At 41.3% G+C, this 21008-nt stretch overlaps 1 protein-coding gene across 4 annotated transcripts in view; it reads right to left on the bottom strand.

The window, feature by feature from the left end:
* The window catches only part of KCNAB1 (potassium voltage-gated channel subfamily A member regulatory beta subunit 1), a 359350-nt gene that overhangs the window by 15294 nt on the left and 323048 nt on the right, over positions 1-21008 (bottom strand). For all 4 annotated transcript variants that reach the window (XM_038571281.1, XM_038571284.1, XM_038571282.1 and 1 more), the window contains exons 9-11: positions 3330-3415; positions 2554-2674; positions 1350-1444 (exon numbers count right to left, since the gene is read on the bottom strand). In XM_038571281.1, coding sequence (XP_038427209.1) covers positions 1350-1444; positions 2554-2674; positions 3330-3415 — 302 coding nt within the window. The remainder of the gene's footprint in view (positions 1-1349; positions 1445-2553; positions 2675-3329; positions 3416-21008) is intronic.

Raw genomic sequence — 21008 nt, 5'->3', positions numbered from 1 at the left:
AAAAAAAAGTCTGAAAGAATGTAAGACAACATGCTTAGCTATAACTGATTAAGAGTCATCTGTATCCACTTATCTTTGTGTAGATTAAAGGAAATGAATAAAAATGCTTAGCTCAATGCTTGGCACATAGTAGGTTCTCGGTAAAAAACTGCAATTTTCAGTGCTTCCCTTTCTTATTCACTCTTTTTGCCTTTATCTTTTTATATCTTAAGATGCTTTTAGCTTTTCCTTGCTAACTTATTTAAGCTTGGTTCAGAACATTCTGCAATTTTCAGAAGGAAGACCACAATTAATATTCTAGGATAATTATATTTTGTGATAATGCCAAGCTAGAAATAGGCATGTCACCATGCTTTAGGAGATATTTATATTATATTAGAGAACAAACTAGCTAATAGGTCAACTGTAACAAGCAGAAAGAGTGGCAGACCTAGAACCTTGAGACAGTTCTGATTAGCGAAGCACATAGTGGTCCCAGCAAGTTGATTACAGGGTTGGTGGTTCAGGCTTAATGTGAGCTGCTCCCCTGCTAACTTTGTACTGACGGAGGCAAGAGGCTGTGTCAGACTTCTTCGGGGCCTTTGCCATGTCTGAATTTTAAAAATGCCAATATTCTCTCTCCTTTGACATTATCATTTGTGATTCTAATGTTATCACACGTTGTCTCAAGTTTTTAAAAACAGACGGAGGGATGTTTGAAGTACTCTCCAATAAATTAATAATTGAGATGTTCTAAATGGAAGTAATTTTTGTCAATGATGCCAAATATCTCTATGCTTCAGAGAAGAATTTAAACTGTAAGACTCAGTGGCTAGTTGATCTCTGTGAAGACACCAGCCTTGAGCCGGAGTGATAGAGGCCTGCTTGGCTGAGCATCTGCTTCCCAACCCTCCCTCTCACCCCTCACCCCTCACCCCCACACCGTATACAACATCGATCCACCTGGAGCCCTACTCAGCTAGGCTGGTTTGCCCCAATTGTTGAAAAGTAAACAAACAAACCATCCTCTTGAAAAGAGATTTTACATTTCATCAGTTTCAAAGGAGGAATGAAATGCCTTCTTTACCATAAGAATAAAAGCATAGGGATTTGAGCCCTGTAAATCTGACCCAGGCACCCCCGGGGCAGTTTCCCCCAGCCCCCCCAGACAGATTATGAATGCCTGGTTGATGCCTGGCCAGGAGCAGAGCCTCCCCGGGGCCTGGGGGAGCCTGCCTGAGGACACTGGGCTGGCCAAGGCCACGCGCTGCCTGGGCCAGGAAGCCACAGGCTGCTGCAGAACTGTTCTGTCCAATCTTCCATCCTCTCCCATCCCCAGAACTCTTTTTTCTAGAAGTGGGGGAAAATACCTTCAGCGAAGCTCTAGAACTTTCAGGCACTCCATTTCCATATTTTCCTGAGATGATTCCACAGGCAAGTGGAGACCATGTCATTGCTCCAACTCCTACAGAAGGAAAAAACTGAATAAGTTGCTAGTGCAAACTGAGATCAAAAGCGTGGGAGTGTTTAAAAGAGAACTTGTTAGTTATGGGAAAACAGCTAGTCAGATAAGTTAATACCAGCATACATCTTTCCATTAAAATTTGGTTATTTTTATAAACCAACTGAACTTGTACTGTAGGTTATAGGGGGCAGGCCTTGTTTTCAGGCCAAACAAGCCTGAAAACGTGGCTCACTCATAATTTGCTGATGTCCAAAATTGTTGCTTCTCTTTATTCTCAGAGACAAACACTGACTTGCACAGGAGAATGCTTCAGTGCTTCACTTGTCCACGGAGTGCCTATATAGTGCCTGGTACATAGCAGCACAGTGCCGACTGCATAGTAAACACAGCAAGTGCCAGCAATTATAACGGTTGGGATTGCTGTTCAATTTTTTATTCTTTTTTTTTCTTTTTTTCCTTACCGTTTTCCTGCCTTTTTTTTTTTTTTTTTTTTTTTTTTTTTTTTTTTAAGAAAGTTATCTCTGGACATTATTGTGATACATAGGCTGAAAATGTGGCTCATTCATGTTTTTTGGATGTACAAAAATTCTTATGTATATGTTATTTCTTTCCTTTCTTTGAAATTGTTACATCTACCCCCACACACATGTAGTGCTAGGCTTGTCAGGCATTCTTGAACTCCCCATATCTAACTTAATTTCAGGCACAGAGTAGAAGATACAGATGTATCTATCCATAATTTTTTTTTTTTTTTTAGTAAGGCAGTTATAATTTAGTCAAAGATGCATGCTTTGGTTAGAGAAGTACCCAATGAAAAAAATGGGTTTCTTCATTGTTTCTGCCCTTCTTTCTGTATGCATTTTTTGAACACTTACTGAGTACAGTTTATATACCAGTCACAATTTACAACTGCTTGGATTTCATCAGTAATACTCTATAGACTACCCCCATAGGCACATCTGATTCTTTTACAGTCTCTGAAATGAATAGTCCTCACAATTTCTATGTTAATTAGGAACATTAAGGAAAGCATTTCAGTAACACTTTTTTCCAGATCACTGATACTCTTATTGTTAAAAATAATCAGTAAATTTGATTGTGAAGATTACCTATTTTATGGTAGAGCTCTGGTAACTGAACCTCCACTTTCTCTCTCTGAAAAAGATGGTACTCAGCTTGTTCACAGACCGGTGGGATCATATTGAACTGCCTTGCTACAGAATAGGCTTCCTAGGGAGAAATAAGATTGCAACTGAATTTATACCCATGAGAAATAAGGCTGCTCTGTGATCCGTATGCATGAGAAAACTTCGTTTTAGGAAAATCAATACAAACCAAGATGCCAAATAATAAACAAAGTTATGACCATCAATTCACTAAGAACAATATCAAATGTGGGAAATCCTTATTATTCTTTGGGAGGGTCTGGATTGAGTGAAGTCCAGGGCAAATTAGTCAAAGTGTGAATCATAATAGTCCATGGCAATACCCATAATTTAGGTTCCTAAAGAAATAAAACTCAAACTAACATATAAAAATGATGAGTCATTAGCATGTTAGCAGTAGAGTCCTTTAATACAGTTTTTAAAAAAGGAAGCCAGGTTGTTTTGTTCACGTATCTCCTTAGCTGGGAAGTCCACTGTATCCTCTTGCCCCTGAAGAACATGCTAGACTATGATTCCTGCTAGAGACCAACACCTTCCCTGTTGCATTCTGAGCTGATGAGATCCAGCCCCCTATCCATCTCTGGAATGACAGAATGATCATAGCAGTCTAATGTCATGGTGATTGTTAGGAAAATTTACAAAAGGTCTTGTAATTTACATTTAGCGCCTGAAAAATAGTTAAGTATTTAATGGCCATTTAAAAATAGAAATGAAATTACCATGATCTCCATGGCGCTCCACCGCGAGGTCCCCCAATACATGGCCATTCCTTGGTTTATCACATGTGTCATGGCTCGAACAATTTCTAAGGAAGGCCAAACAGCATTTCATTAGTCTCTCTACTTTTCAGACATATGTAATCTTTGTCTTTTTTTTTCCTGTCCAAACTTTGAAGTTTAATGCCATTATTTGTTTTATTAATGTAATTACTTTGACAGTGGTAACATGATGGTGTAACATGAAATATTGATGGTTTGGAGGCTGCTGGTACTTTTGGGTAAACCAGCTTTCCATTTTCAGTTTGCAGCAATACTACTAAATTATCTTAAAGACATAATGGTCATTTAAGTTCTTCCTTTACTTTTATTACTTCATGGTTGCTGCCCTGATAAAAGAACGTATGATTAACCTTTCTCAAAATCTGGGTACCTTACTCATCAAAGTGAGAAGTAAGAGGAAGCATTTATTTTGACTTTGTAGACTGTAAGGTCATTGAAGATAGAAGGCCTGTCTTTGTGTGTTGGATTTGCAGAGCCGGGCCTCACACAGGGTGTCTGTGCAATAGAGATGACTCAACAACAATATGTTTAGCAGAAAGATAAACATATTAAATGCTGTACAAACAGCTGAGCCACAGCGGCTCCCAGCCCACAATGGCACACCCTGTCCTTGACCATTTCAAACTAAATTTTATTCTGAGACATCCATGTAATGCAGTTCACCAAGGCCTGCTTTATGGCCCCACGGAGTTTGCTCATCAGCTTCTTTCAGCTTGACATCACATTTCCTAAACAGGAGAATGAATCCTTTCTACAGGGAGCTGGAGTTGAGCTAATCCTCTTGGCACCAGCTAGATGTGATACAAAACCAGACAGCATGGAGAGTCTCAAGTTCAATGGCATGAAAAGTCAGAGGCATGGCTGGGTTTCTTCCACAAAGTGGCTCAAACACCCAGCATGCCAGGTCATTTGATATTTTCAAGGAGTTGCAGGGCTCAGACTTCTCTGTGTCCTACTAATGCCTGTAGGGTACATGTCCTTCAGAAAAATCAAATCCTTTTCTCAAAGTTGAGTCGAGGTGGATGTATTCTTATTTTACTTCTCACTGGCAAGCACTATCTACATTGGTAGGGGACATGATGTGGAGCAAGACAGCCAGGGTTAGGGACTTGGCTTCCTTGCTTGTTTGGCTGTTAAATTGCCCTCTGGTATCTTTGTTTGGAAGATGGGAATGCCTTTATTCACCATTGTCTACTCAACAGAGGTAGAATTTGGCTTATAAGAAAAATATTTTTCTTTCTTGAAGAAAAACTCCCAAATATCAGGTTATTACCCAGCAACTAAAGCTACAAGCTCCTTTCCCTTTATAAAGCAAATGAGATACAAAAAAGTTCTATAAAGTTCTATGAAACATTTTCTCTATTCCACAACTAGAAACGAGTGCCTATGGCGGACATTTCTGGAAGTAGAAAGCCATTATTTACACCTCTTCCTGGGAAACTTGGGTGGCTCAGTCAGTTAAGTGTCTCCCTTCAGCTCAGGTTGTGATCCCAGGGTCCTGAAAAATCAAGCCCCACATCTAGCTCCCTGCTCAGTGGGGAGCCTGCTTCTCCTTCTCCCTCTGTCTGCCGCTCCCCCTGCTTGTGCTCTTGCTCTCTGATAAACAAATAAATAAATAAAAACCAATAACCCTCTTCCCCGAAGCATTTGCTCCCATTCGCTCTGCTTGGACCCATCCTCCATGGTTGCACCAGCCCCCTCCCTTTCATACCCTATCTCATTCAGAGCTCAGGGGCTCATTCCATCAGCACTGTTTATTAAGTGTCGGCAGCGCTAGGTGGTGGGGATTATTGTGGTGAATCAAACATGTTGGTAAAAGCTGATGAGGTGAACAGAATAAATTGAACCCAAGATATGATACAAAACCAGAGCCAATGCTTCTGCGAAGAGGGTACTGATGGGTCTATTAGCTGTATTAAGATCCACAGCAGCGGATGAGACCATGTAAGGGGAGCCTGCGGAGGGGACAGAAAAGGTTCTATAAGGCAGCGCAGGAGTCAGAGGCCATTGCAGGGTTCTGGTTCTTCAGCAGCAGAGGAGCAGGAAGGAATCCAGGGCATGGGATGTTTCAGAATCAAGAGCAGAGAGTTCCTCAAGAAGGAGCCGTGCCCACAGAGTGGAACACTGTGAGCACTCAGAGGGTACAAAACCGTGTCCGCTGGCTCCGGCGCACATCCGGGAGGTCCTGCAGTCCATGAGAGCCATCCCATCGTCAGCGTTCTGCGATGGGAACACAGCCAGGCGGGAGCAGATGGAAGAAAGGGGCGCGGGGGGGGGGGGGGGGGGCAGGGGAGGACAGGCTTTAGATGCAACCTCAGCAGACTCTTTCCAAGTTTGGAAGTGAATGGAGCAGAGAAATGGTGCAGTAGCTGAGCAGGTACCTGGGTCAAAGGAGAGTCTTACTTTAAAGCTGGGAGATGTAAAATTAAGCCTGTATGCCCCTGAGAGTGATTTGAAAAGAGGGAGTTGCTGATGATCCTGGCTGGGGCTGGGGCAGGAGGGGGACGGAGACCTGATGAAGGGAGATGGAGGACGGGCGCAGAGGAGGCCGCATCCACATGGCAGGACTCCGGAAGGTTTGCTGAACTCCTCGTGGGAAGACACGGGAGCTCCCACTTGATGAGTTCTATTCTCATCAAGTGAAGAAGTCAAGTGAAGAAGAGGTCGGTGTGAGAAGGACAAGGTGAGAACGAACGGTTCTGAGTACGGACGGACCGCTGCTAGACTCTCCGAGGCCCCAAATACTTTAGTTGGTGATAATCTCTTGCTCCCTGATTGGTTGTGCTTCTGGCTCTGCTGAGAAGGGTTTGGCTGAATGAAGAAAAAAACTCTAGTAGTTCTTACCCCTGGACGAGGCTGTCGCACTGAATGAAGGGGAAAATGGTTGGAACACTGAGGGGCTGCAGTTGGAGACTCATGTTGCCACAGATTAAAAATTAATGAATGCTAAATGTGTTTGTTTTAATCTAAGAACCCCCCCCCCCCCCCCAGCTGTTTAGCTATGCAGCAGGAAATTGCCGTACTGATGGCTCTGGTGGGCTTCTATACGATTCTACTATTAAAGGACACAAGAGGGCAGCATTGTTGAAAGAAAAAAAAAAATCAATGGGGTCTAGCGGGTTTTACTTCTGTCTCATGGAAATACCGTTTAAAAGCATTGTGCGGGGATCCCTGGGTGGCGCAGCGGTTTAGCGCGATTCTGGAGACTCGGGATCGAATCCCACGTCGGGCTCCCTGCATGGAGCCTGCTTGTCCCTCTCCCTGTGTCTCTGCCTCTCTCTCTCTCTCTGTGTGACTATCATGAATGAATACATAAAATCTTAAAAAAAAAAAAAAGCATCGTGGATTCCAGGTGGGAAAAAGGTGTTAGGAAGATTACTGTGTGCCTCGCATACACCTGTCTTTGGGAAAAGACCTGCAGGCAAACATGATTAAATCTGGCAACCCAGGTCTGAATATGACCCCTAGTTTTCCGGGAAGCCTCAGCACCAGTGCTGCCCTACTGGGACTGTACATGGAAACACCTGCGAGCTTTACAAACGACACTATCTGACCTCCACTAAAGTTCTTTTTAAAAAAATTTTTAAAAAGATTTTATTTATTTATTCGTAGACACACAGCGAGAGAGAGAGGCAGAGACCCAGGCAGAGGGGGAAGCAGGCTCCACGCAGGGAGCTGGACGTGGGACTCGATCCTGGGACTCCAGGATCACACCCCGGGCTGCAGGCAGCGCCAAACCGCTAGGCCACCGGGGCTGCCCTCCACTGAAGTTCTATTACACCAGAATCTCTAGGTGAAGCCCCATCATCAATACTTTAAAAACTCATTCCAGGCAATTCTAGAGAGCAGCCAGGGTTTAGAACCACTGCGTGCATCTATGCCAATCCTTGTGAAGTGTAGCCCCTGGAGTAGCAGCAGCAGCAGCAGCACCTGGAAACTTGTCAGAAATGCAAATTCCAGGGTCTAACTCTAGACCCACTGAATTTCAAATTCTGGGGGTTGGTGGGGCCCAGCGGTGTTTGAAGCAGTCCTCCAAGAACTTCTGGTGTGTTCTGAGAACCACTGCTTTGTACCATTCCCAAGGAGGCCATTTCAGGGTGTATAAACTTCTTCCCTACATTTCCTCTGCTCTCTCCCCCGAAAGCTTCATGCTGTAACTCAGCCTTTAATTATTTGCTTTAGTGCACATGCGAACAGTCACTATGCATGCGTGCGTACATGCACGTGCACTCACATGTAGACACACACTTTGGTATAAAGTGAAATCCCCCGAGGAATTTGATGAAAAGGCAGAGGTCAAGATCCTAGCCTACTGCAGTGAGCCTTGGCCTCTGTGTTATTTTCTTTAGCTCTAAAATCCCAAAGTTTGAGAAACACTTTCCAAACTATTAAAAAACTTCATTAACTTTTCCCTATGTGCTCCTTTTTGGGTTGAAATAATCATTATTCTGTGACCAACAGGCCACCAGAAGCTCTTTCTCCCCGTATTCTTAGCACACAGCTGGCCTTCTATAAATGCTTCAAGTCAATTGCGTTCCTGTAAGGATTCCATTCTCTCATTTGCAAAGTGAGGACAATATTGATCCTGTGGATTTTTCAAAGCTTGACATGAGATTAAGTGTGCATATCAATTTGTGAATCTAAAACTGTAACCCAAATTGAGTAAGCAGCAAGCGGATGTGGTCCTAGCTGTTTCTTTTCAAATAGGCTCAGATTCTAAGTTACAAAAAAGAAAAGAAGTTGACATTCTTCTTTAGTGACAGAGGCCATCTTTGTTTTCAAATATGCATTTTTATGTTAAAGGACTTAATAAAACTGTTTATTTTGACTGCAAAAAAATCTGTTGATAAACGTGTTTATTTTCTTAATTGGCCCTCTTACAAAAGATAGTTGCTGACATTAAACTGTTTTTCATGGGAAATGTTCCTTTGAGCTTTGAAAGTTGTAAGCAAATAGTTATACTGCATGAACAGTAAACAATAAGAACTACAGATAAAAATATGCAGAAATCAGTGTTTTGATAAAATAAAATGGACCTAATCTGGCCATAGTGACACAGAATGATAAAAACAAAAGAAACCTTACAGATATATTCCAGTGTAATTTCCTCTTATGCTAGAGGAGGAAACAGGCTACAAGTTCATGGTTTTAAGGTATAATTAAAAATCTGAATATTAACAATTATAGATATTTCAAATATGCTTACAAAATGTGGAGAGTGAAATACACAAAATAATAATCACACAATAAGGTGGGACTGTATGAAATTTTGTTCTCTTGTTTTCCAAGTTTCCTGTAAATTCCTATAAATATGTTACAGTTTTATAATACAAAAAGGAAAAAAAAGAAAAAATTCCCTATCAAGCAAAGGTATCATTTTAAAAACACAAACATTTGTAGATTAATTCACAAATATTTTTAACCAAATGAAATTGCCATTTTTAGAGTTCAGAAATGCCTGACTCTTGGCAATGCCCTTCACGTGGTTCATGCTAGTGGATCCTTCCTTTTTTCAGAGGAGAGGACCACGGTGGAGGCTGAGACACAGGTAAAATGTAGGCACTTGGTTTCATCCAAGGAATGACAGAGACTAATAATAATAATAAAAGGTCTACACTTGGGCACAACTTTTACTCCAACCCAGCTGTTTATTTAGCTTCCATTGTTTATTTGCTTATGCAACTTAAGAAGTTTGTAGTGGTGGGTTTATAATGGAGCCTCTTTGTGGCCTAGAGGTTTCTCCTTGCTTTATCAATCCTTTATCCTGGCTGTGGAGAATCCTCTCTCGGTGCTCAGCTGCGTGTCTGGGACAGAGAACTATCCTCTCTCACCGGAGTGCAAATTTGTACCTCTAAGTGAGTACACCATGTTTAGCCTGAAAGCTTTGCTGAGAGTTGAGGAACGCCCGCCTTCCTTTGCCTCACAGAGCACACACCAGGATTCGGGAGACACTGGTTTTTGTGCCATCACTGTCACGACCTTGGGAACATCCCTCGAGCTTGCTGGATCTCCGTTTCCTCAATACAAGTGAGCAGACCCATATTAATTGGGCACCTAGGTAATCTTTCTAAAAACAGTTTTGGTGGATAGTATCTCAACCCTCATTTCATTGGTGAAGAAGCTGAGGCTCAGAGTCACGTGGGCAAGTTCTCAGCAGAGAGTCTCTAAGGCCACTTCTAGCTTTGAAGCTCTGGAAGGCGTTGCATATTGTGCGCTGTGGGAGAAGGTGGGTTGTGGACAGAAAAACAACAGGGCGTTTACTTAATCCCACGGTGTGTGTGTGAACACGAAATGCCTTGTGTGTGGTTATAGCCATCCGTTTGCATTGAACACATGATGACCACAGCTCATGATGTATATGAATGACTTGGGAAATGTAAGCTATCTCTTTGCTTCCTTGAAGAAAGACTTCAAATTTGATGATTCTTCGAAAAAAAAGGGGGGGGGGTGCAAAAAACAGATTGTGTCTGCACCTGACCTGTTGAAGCTCAGAGAAAAAGTGATCTTCACAAGATAGTTTACAAAGAATAAGATTTCTGGATGAGGACATAGGCCAAAATGATCAGAAGAGACTCGATTCAAGAGACTAGGAAGCCATACAGGGACTGAGCCACATGAGTAAACTTCAAAGTAAGCTTTTTCAAAACTCTGACCCCAGAATGGAGTTGTGTATCTCCAAGGATGGTGCACTGTCCTCACCCTGCAGCTACCCTGTCCCTAAGGGCACTGGTCTGAGGAGCCTTTCTGCTTTGCTACACGCTGCATTTTCTGGACCCAAGGCACTTTGAACTGAGCCTCTGAGATTGCCCAGATGTGATTTCTGAACCTTACTCTGAAACGGGGAGTAAGTTTTTGAATGGGGACACTTTTAGTCTTTGACCTGAAGTCCAAAGGTCCTAAATAAAAACAGTAGTTATTCCTAAGTTCCAGACTGAGTCATTGGACCACTTACGTGGACAAGGTTCGGCCCTTTTGGCCTAACCCCCACCTTGAAAAAATAAATGAGTTGAGGTGGAGGCTGAGAGAGAATGTAATTGGATTTGAGTTCGGTGGCATTTCCCTACCTTCCCCTCGACCTTTCACCTCATCTCAGACTGAAAAACACTCCAGAACCAAAAAATTCCATTTGCAGAACTTGCAAATAAGAGCAGCTCTCTGAAGTAAGAGCCTTAAGTTGCCGTGACTCTTCCCTAACGGACAGATGCTGCTGTCCTGGGGACACAGCTCATTTCTTATCAGCCCCCCCCAGGGAGAGCGGGGAGGCTATGTGACACTCTATACTTGGACTTCTTCCTCCGCCAGACATGTGCTCTTTAACCCTCGCCAAAGCGCAGTTGGTCATTTTACACTTCCGGAAGACTGGCCAAGCAACTTGCCTAAGGCGATGACATAGCTGTCTTATCTTTCCATCCTGCTCCATCCTCACTGTTTCCCTGTAATCCTCCAATCTGTCCACTCCTGCCTGCTGATACTCTCCAAGAAATAATTATGCAGAATACAGATCATAAAAAAAAAAAATCACACCTCTTCCTTCAATGTACTCTAAATGTGGCCCCACTATTTTCTACTAAACTATCAGTTTGTAATACCTATTTGGTTAATACTAAATAGTAGGAAAGAGATTTCTAATGAAAAGGAGATAGCGTTTACAATGAGTACAGTGTAGTACTGTTCCTTTCTAAGGTTTTTTAAATTTTTAAAAAAGATTTTAGTGGGGATCCCTGGGTGGCTCAGCGGTTTAGCACCTGCCTTTGGCCCAGGGCATGTTCCTGGAGTCCTGGGATCGAGTCCCATGTCAGGCTCCCTGCATGGAGCCTGCTTCTCCCTCTGCCTATGTCTCTGTCTGTCTCTCTCTGTCTTTCATTAATAAATAAATAAAATCTTTAAAAAAATAAATAAAAAGATTTTAGTTTAGAGAGTATGTGTGGGGGAGGCAGAGAGAGAAGGAGAGAGAATCTCAAGCAGACTGCACTGACTGAGCATGGAGCCCAACCCAGGGCCCAACCCCACAACCCTGAGATCATGACCTCGGCTGCAATCAGGAGTTGGACGCCTTACCAACTGAGCCACTCAGGGGCCCCATCGCTGCTCTTGTACATGTCAAATTCTATAGTTTTTGTGAACAGTGAAATGAATTCTAATTCACTTAAAAATACTAAAAATAAGAGTAATCTCGTTGCCTTAAATTTTGTCTGGAGCAAGGCAAAGCACAGATTTAAACAAATAAATATAAGTGAGCTGAAATTCCAGGGCTGTGCAAATTTCCTAGATATGTAACTTATAATCTTCATCTGTGAAGCTAAAAGGTATATCATCAGTGGATTGCAGGAAACTGGTCTTGTAAGGTAGCATCCTGGGGTTTCCTCTGACAATGTTATTAGTCTTTAGTATATGTGCTGCCGAAGTGAGCACATGTTATTAGTCTTAAAAAAAAAAAAAAGGAGTTTTTATAGATTTGGGTCTTCTGATGTGGGATCTCTCTCTGATAAAAATGAAGACATTAAAATTATAAGAAAGATTTTCTTTCTTTCTGCTATAAACTTTTAAAGTTTTGCTCTTATCAACTAAGTCCCACAGGTTTTATCCTAGAACATGGCTGTCTTTGTTTGGGTTGTTAAAACAAAAATACCATACGTGGCTTAAACAACATTCATTGCTCACAGTCTGAGGCTGGGAAGGACAGGATCAAGCTCTGACAGATTCAGTGTCTGCTATTTCACTGTCTGGTCTGTACACAGACATCTGTTTGCTGTGTCCTCACAGGTGTGAGGGAGATTGCTAGGATCTCTTTTATAAGGACACTAATCCCATTCATGAGGACTGCACCTCATGACCTAATTACCTACCACAGGCCCTACCTCCTAATACCACCACACTAGCAATCAGGTTTCAACATATGACTTTCAAGGTGACACAAACCTTAGTTTATAGCAAAGGCCAAGATAATTTTGACCTAGAAAATTCTTGAAGTGTTATAGCTGTTTGTCATCACTGCCATAGATGACATGTCTACGAACCCTGACTTTGAATAGGCCGTTTTCTTCCCAGTGAATGTAACAGAATGAACGATCTACAAAATGTACGCAGAAACAAATAAGGAAATTAACTTGCCATGTAGATTTGATAGAACCGACTCATTCTAATTTTAAGTTAGCTAAGGGAAACTTTTCCTATATATCAGGAATAATTATGGTAGAAGGTGATTCTGGTGGAGGACAATAAAACCTAATCAGTAACACCCAGAAAGATAAGACAGGTGTTATAGAGACCGCCCCCCATTTAACCATAATATATAAAAAAGATCTAAAGATGGTATCTTTGAGAATGATTATCTTTGTATTTTGTAAACCTTTTGATCTTTAGGTTGCAGTTTCTCTTACTGAGAAATGACATAACTAGCTTTTGGCATATCAGGTTTGGGTTTTTTTTATATAAAGTTATTAAAAACTCAATGGTAAGTTCTTAGATTATAAAAGAGATTTATTGACTCTTGTCACTGGAAGTGTAGAGGTCATATATCTTCAGAATCGACTGTTCCAACAAGTCACTGAGGACCAACTTTTTTCTAACCCTGCTATTCCCATGCTGGTTTCCTCTGTGCATTAAGGTAGCTCTCAGTATCTATGGCCGTGTGCTTCCTTGTCCATGCTCTGCAGGATCCTTTGGCCTCAACGTTCTGACTCCTGAGATTCACTCCGCTTAGGCTGCTTTAGTCACATCAACCAGCAACCCTGGCCAAGGGTAAAAAAGGGACTAACTGGCTTACCATGACCCAGAGCCCACACTGGAACTGAGGACCCGGAAGGGGAGAGGAAGTGGCTTGTGTGTCACTTGGTGGTGTGGGGGCAGGGTCATTACCCACAGGAAAACTTGGGTGTCTGAGAAGACAGAGATGACCACTCAGCAGACAACCCACAATTTCCACCATGCTCAGACTGGGTCTGGTCGGGTACAATGAGAACAGAAGGACAGGAAGAAGGCTCACTCTGCTGAGGACTTACTATGCGCTGGGCTCCGTCCTGGGGGTTTGAGTTCTACTGTAGCCCTGTGAGGTAGTATTACTACATTTCTGTGTTATAGTGGAAGAAACTGAGGCTCAGAAAGATGAAAAACTTGGTAAAGCCAGGTTTGCACTCTTTCTCCAAAGCCAGCCTCACCCACTGATTCTCATACTCGAAAAAACAAAGACAAATATCTCTTTCCTTTTGTCCTCCTCCAATATTTATGTATTTCACGCTCATTATTTTGGTTTCGCTATTTGAAGCACACAGAGTGTTAATAACTCTATCAACTGAGGAATCAGCCCTTAGGCATGTCAAAAGCAAATGTGTTATCAAAACACTAAGGAATAGTTTTCCAAATGTTCATTGAGATACTAAAAAATAAACATAACTAAACCCCACCCATCCTACATGGCGCCTAATATTTCTGTATCCCTTGTTAGTGGAAGTTATGTTTATACCAGGGAGCATCTGCCACTGCACCATAGATACCGGGACTCAAGCCTTGAATTTCTGATCTTTTCAACTCTGGAATGTCATCCTCATTGGCCAGACAGACAGATGTGGAATCCTGACATGTAGCTTCTTATTCTATTATCCTGTCTGGAGCGTCTGATTTATACAACTGTCTGTCTGTGTTAACAGCTTCTTGGGACAGGCTTTTAACTTTATTTTAAAAGGAATTCTATCTTGTGGATGTAAGAATAAAGCAAGCAACTTGGCAGAGGATTGGTAAGAGTAAAAAAATATTTACCCTAATGAGATTTTCTACTGGCAAATCTAGTTTTTTGCTGTAACAGGAAGCAATCTTTATTGCTTCTTTCAAAGTGTAGAGCTGGCCTTACTTCCTGGTTCTGCCATGGGAGACAGCTGAAAGAAGATGCTATCTTAATCTTAGTGATATTAAACCCGCTATTCCAACAGCAGATGCAGCTCACTGGCAGCCCCACATCCATGCTGGCTCTGCAGCACTCATCTATATTTGTCAGGTATCTGGTGACTAACTGAAGGCAACTAACTAAAAGGCAACTTTTAAACTTGATATGGTGGAGTGGAATGGTTTTCTTGGCTTTTCAACAGTGAACTACCTGGTAAAGAGGGAATACTAACTCTGTTCATGTTTGAAATGAGACACCTGCTGCTCCAGATGTTAAAATATGAGGCAGGCCCACTGGTGGCTGGGTCACTTTTGCTGCAAGAGCCATTTAGGAGGAGGCCAGTCTGTCCCCGTGGGTCTGTCCTGGGATGCTCACGTTCTTTATCTTGTATCCAGTTCACTGTTCCACATATCGCCTGTCTGTATCTGGAGCCCTTAATCTCTTTCTTTGGGGCTTTCCTTCCCATTTTTTAACCTTGTTCCCCATTCCCCACACAAAGATGGCTGTTTTCATTTACTTTATTAGAATCTTTTGCTACGAAAGGATTTACCAAGGTTTTTCAAGGGAAGACAATGCTTCTTAAACATTTCTACCACATGAGCCACTAAAGTGGACATAAAAGCACATGTTATTTAGATGGATTTGGCTTTAGTGTAAAAATGTATGGAAATGGCTATCCTACACCATAATAAAGCATTTGCTTTACAACAATAATAACCTTTTTTTCTTTATGCATCTTCGAGTAAACTGACATGGGAAGAAGATGTTTCATGCTTACTCTGTGCTTGTGCCACTCCCCTCACCCTCCCATATCCACCGTTTCCACACAGAGCACACTTCCTTATGCTTCAGGGGAAAAGGGTGCCTGTTGTAAGGCAAAGAGGGGCAAGAATGAGGTCAGTGACTGAAAAGGTATAATGAATTGTCCCTCTTGGGATTTGGTCCTTAATTAGACACAAAACTAACCTGACCTAATCCTTTTTGCCCTGAACTTTTATAGATTTCCATGCCACATTCTGTGAGGCTCCCTCACATACATATCAGGGTCTTCTGTTTTCTAGAGTATTAAGAATGACAATTCACATGAAGTTAGCACTTTTAATGCACCTGGCCTTGTTCTAAACACTAGATATATTAACTCACTTAATCATAACCACAGTCTCACAGAAAAGGTCTATGATTGTGATTCTTATTTTGCACATGAAAAAACAGGGCCACAAGGAAGGTGAGTAAATTGCTCAAGCATACCCAGCTAGTAAGTGAAAGCAAGCCATCTGCCTCTAGTCTGTTCTTCAGCACAGAACATTTCAGTGTTTTAGAAATTGGCAGACTTGTACCAGCAGAGTGGACCAGGAAGTCTTGATAGAGCATGACAGGTGACACTAAAGGGATGAGATGCTAACTGCAGAACTCCTGTTGGAGCCAACAGGAACCATTTGGTTTCCTGGGATCACTCACTTCCTCTGGGGGCCTGCCCAGTGTGCATACATGAACGCATGGTGCTTCTCTGGGACATAGATAGCAACGTGGACTGTTTCTCTTCCCTACTTGGCCTTCACTGCCTTGCAACTTTAACATGGGAACCTCTTTCAACAGGACAGACAGAGAACAATGGAGAAAGAGATCAGTTCCCGAGTTGTTCTTCACTCATGAACTACCACCTTTAACATAAGGCAGGAAAAAGTAAGTGCAAAATAGAGGAAGTAGTACCATGATGTATGCGTCAGAAAGGAGGGGTGTTTAATTCCGATTAAGGGGATCAGGATATCTTCCTTGGGAATAATATATCAGGCTAAGGAAATAATAAGCAGTGCTTCTTGAAACTAAAAGCAGTGATTTCAAAAATATTTTTGCTTTTCAACCAGTTAAAAAGATACATACTCTCCTTCTTCTCCCTCTTCCTCTGCTCCTCCCTCACTGTGCTCTCTCACTCTCTCTCAAATAAATTTATTTTTTAAAAGATTTTATTTATTTATTCATGAAGACATACAGAGAGAGGCAGAGACACAGGCAGAGGGAGAAGCAGGCTCCCTGTAGGGAGCCTGATGTGAGAGTTGATCCCAGGACCCGGAATCATGCCCTGAGCAGAAGGCAAGGCACTCAACCACTGAGCCAACCACGTGACCCTGAAAAAAAATCTTAAAAAAAAAAAAAGTAATGGCATCTAGACCCTGGCTACAACATACCGTGCTCCATTAAAAGGACCAGGGCTCCTTGGAGAAATGGCTGATTATAGCTTGTGCTGGGAAAGCAAAAAAGTCCTCAAAAATAAAAGATGGAGACATGCAATGACAACACAGAAGACATTCAAAGATAGTTCAAATGGATATGTTGGGGATAGTTGTGGTAACAAAATAAATGATAATAGTAATGATTTATAAATCATAGAATAAAATCAGAATCTATGAGACCATATTGATATAAATATTTGAATAAATTAATTGAATAACTATTCAACAATTGAATAAATAAATACAAGGGGAGAAGGGAAAGCTCTTCCTTACAGTAGAATGCCAACCAAAAAATGAAGTATGATGGAAATAGGAAATAACCATTTGGCAAACACCATAGTACTTGTTTCAGGTGAGAATCATTGTGGAATGCTAAAATTAAGTAGGTAAAAGTGTGATGAGAAAGAAGATATTTGAACAGTTTCTAAGTATTTCCCCCAAACATACTCATTGGGTATATGCCATATATACTCAGTGTCATATAATACAGGACATACTAAAGGAAAAATAGTAACTTTACAGAGGAAAAACCTGGTAGACATCACCTTAACCAAGTGATCAAAGTTAATAGTATCAGTAACTGGAAATATAAATATTATGCGCCATCCCCCATCCTCCAATATGAAGCACCAAAGAGGACGCAACATCGTTTCTGTGGTATTCTTGCCCAAAATGCCTAATGTGAATTTAATCACTAGCAATCATCTGAAAAATGTCAATTGAGGGACACTGTACAAAAGAACCGGTTAACATTTTCTAAACAGTCAAAATTTCATGGAACTCTAACTCTGAAACTAATAATACATTATATGTTAATTAGTTGAATTTAAATTTAAAAAACAACATAAAAGATAAACTGTCAAAATTATGAAAGACAAAGAAAGGCCAAGGAACTGATCCAACTTAAAGGAGACCAAACACACATGAAGACGAGCTGCAGTGTGTGATCTCGAAGCAGATGCGGACCAGAAGAGAATATTAGTGAGATAATCAGAGAAATACAAATACGATCTGTAGATTATTATTATTATTGTGTCAATGTTAATTGCTAGATTTTAATAATAGTACAATGGTTATGTAAGATGTTAACATTTGAAGGAATCCAGGTGGGGGTTATATAGGAATATTTTGTACTATTTTTACTACTTTTTAATTAAAAAAAATTTTTTTTTAATTTTTTTAAAGATTTTGAGAGTGAGAGTGAGAGCTCTATGGGCGGGTGGGGGAGGGGCAGGGGAGAAGCAAACTCCCCACTAAGCAGTGAGTCCCACGTGGTGCTCGATCCCAGGGTCCCTGGATCACCGTCTGAGCCAAAAGTAGACACCTAACTGGACTGAGCCATCCAGGTGCCCTTATTTGTACTACTTTTTAATGTTTGAAATCGTACTAGTGGATAGTTTAAAATAGAAAAATATATACAATACATAGAAACTTTAATAGACAAAAACAGGAAATGTTTTCTTCCCCGCCTGCAGTAGATTATACAGCACACCCTGCTTTAAAGGTCTCAAGGGCAGGACGCTGCCTTAGCAGAGCTTGTTTAGGAAGCGGCAGGTAGGTCTCTGGGCTGGCGGGTTTCTGGAGGGGTGCAGTGAGAGAGGAGTTGGCTTCTGATCGTGGGACCTGGGGTAGGAAACCTTGATTGTGTTTCTAAACCCCAAGGGCTGCGCCTGGACTTTGATGGCCATGAGATCATAGTTAATACTGACAACTCCATAACACTGGCATTTTTATCTCCTTGCATGTGTGTCTAGAGTCACTGACTGAATCCTCAGCTTTGTCACAGTAGCACATGCACATCATTAAAGGTCAATGCCTAAAAGGCTTATCACCAAAAGCAGCAGACCTTGGACTCGCTGCGTGCAGCCCAGACGTAACACTTCCAATGCATGTTGTTTATTCTAGTATCGATCTCTACGTTTCTCAGCAATATTTCTGCATTATGCTCTTGGTCCAGTTTTTTTAGGCATTATCTGTTGGCCTTCCCTGGAGGTGAGAGTTTTAGCTCCACTCACATACCTTTCTATCTTCACCATCTTCCCAGTGTGTTTACATCTTGGTTTAGGGTTAAGTTCATATTCTGTGTTTTCATTCTAATGACGGACATACTTAGTGTCCACTGCTGAGCAAAGCAGTTTACAGTGATTATCTTTCCTTCCTTCTCTTGACTTTTCACTTCTTTAGTTGACAATTTCTCCATTAACAGTCCTATTTGGAGCTTTACTGAATCTTCCCATACTTTGTGCGACTGCCACGCAGTACAGTTTTCCACATGGTCAAGCTTGTGAGAAATGCAGATCCTTTTTTCTTTTTCCTGGCAATGTCCCACCCAGAGCCTGCCACCCTCCTGCTACAGGCTACACTGCTTGCTCTGTGCCATAGCACAGCTGTCGCACTGGCACTTCTCTTCCTGTCACCCTGGAAGTTCCCTTCGTCCTTTAAATGAGTTGGATTCCATGGCTTCCTCTTTGTGGCTTTATTCTCTCATTTGGTTGGAGCATATTTTCCAGTAGCTTTTGAGGAGTTATGTTTAGGAGACAGGAAAGTCAAAATGTTCTTATTTCCTCAGCCTTGCTTGGTAGTTTGCCCAGTCTTTTTGCCTCAAATTTTGAAGGCTTCCTCCATGGTGTTCCAGTTCTCAATTTTGCTGTTGAAAACCCCGAGGCAATCCTTATTCTCAGTTTTTCATATAAAGTGTACTCTTTCAGATTTCTGGAATATTTTAGGATATTTTTCTTTACTTTTGAGTTGTGAAATTTTGTTATGATGTTCCTTTGTGTGGGTCTTTATTCACCCATTGTCCTGGGTCCTTGGTGGGCACTTCCAATGTGGAGACTCAATGTTCTTCAAATCTGGAAACTTTCCTATATCAATTTTTTTTTATGACTACCTCTCCTCCACTTTATTTTCTCTAGATATCTTTTAGTTGAACAGATGGACTGGTGTGGCTGGACTTCCTGGACAAAACCTGAATTTTGTTATTTTTTCACTCCTATTGCCCATGCCCGCCCCCTTCTTTCTGGAATATTTCCTCAACTTTAATGTCCAACATCTTTATTGACTTTTAAAATGTTAAAGTTTTTTATTCATATCTTCTAATCTCTAAATTTTTAAAATTCTAGTTCTGTGTTGTTAATCTTTCATTCTGTTCATGTTCCACTGATGCAGCTTCTTCTCCTGTCTCACCAAATATGTTAACTATAATTTCTTTGGAATTTTCTGTATCTTTGTATTACTCTGTTTTCTTCTATTTACTTGAGCTTTTTTAAAAAAAATTCATATTGGGGCTCTCTTTGAATGTCAGCTGATTCTTGGGCTTCTGTTCATGGTTATGAGGAAAGCTCTAGAATTGTGTTTGGTTGACACTTGTCAACTAGTACAAACCACTGTGGGAACAATGAGGAGACTTGCCACTTTTTCCCACTGGGGTTTTCTTCCACAACAACATCCATATCTGTTAGATTTTTTCCTTGAAAAAAATACTCTCCAGAGAAATATTCTCATATATTCTACCTGAGGAGAGTGTAACCTGGCTATAGTACTGGAAGTAAATGAGAGGGGAGAGGTATGGGGTCTAACTTCATAATCTTTTTTTTTCTCCCTGCCTAGCCCCACCTGCCTTTGAGTCTGGTATTTCTTAGACTACAACCCCTCAACCAACTGCTTCAGTCTATGTGCCTTTTGCTTTCTTCATTAGAGGGGAAAGGCAGGACCCTGCCTGTAGACCTCGGCACACAGAGTTTTCACAGTTCTGTTCTTTTGAACAACTATCTTGCTTCCAGCTCCCGCCTCACCCGTCTTCTTCTGTGACCTTGCTGTGCTAATGCTCTAACCATTCTGAAGTTGTACAGCAGAGATTAATTTGCTTCTCACCTATATACACTTTTTGTAAATTTTCCCTCAGTTCTGCTAATTCATTTATGATTACTCTATCCTTTCTCCACTTTCATATATAAGGGTCTGGCTTTCTAGTTGTCTGCTACTTTTATCAGAAAGGAAATTTCTAGTTTTATTCCCTGTCCTGTATGTTATTTATTGGGTAATTTTTTTTTAAGAGAAAGGGGCAGAAATATTTTACTGTGTCATCCTAAACCAAGAGATTTCTCTCATTGTTTTCCAAATGAAACAGACTCAGAGATTAGGTGGCTTTCACTCCCTTACCGACTCCCTATTTCACCAAAACTGCTCTCATCAAGGTAACCGATGATCTTTGTACCATTAACACCAATGGACAATTCCCAGTCCTCATCTGATATGACCCATCAGTAGCAGTGATACAGTTGATCACATTTTCCTCCTTGATATATTTTTTGTTTGTTTATTTAGGGCTCAGTTCTTGGTCTTTTCTTTCTATGTCCTTTTCCTGCCATTTCTTTCTACTTTTATTGCCTGTATGATTTACCAATTCTCAATGCTTTAAATATCTTTAACATGCAGACAACTCCCACATTTACAACTCCATCCCGGGCCTGACTCCTGAGTTTCAGATTCAGTGTCCAACTGTCCACT

The sequence above is a fragment of the Canis lupus genome, chromosome 23 (genome assembly GCF_011100685.1).
Source record: "Canis lupus familiaris isolate Mischka breed German Shepherd chromosome 23, alternate assembly UU_Cfam_GSD_1.0, whole genome shotgun sequence".
Lineage (NCBI taxonomy): Eukaryota > Metazoa > Chordata > Mammalia > Carnivora > Canidae > Canis > Canis lupus.
This window is presented reverse-complemented; position numbering and strand designations above follow the sequence as displayed.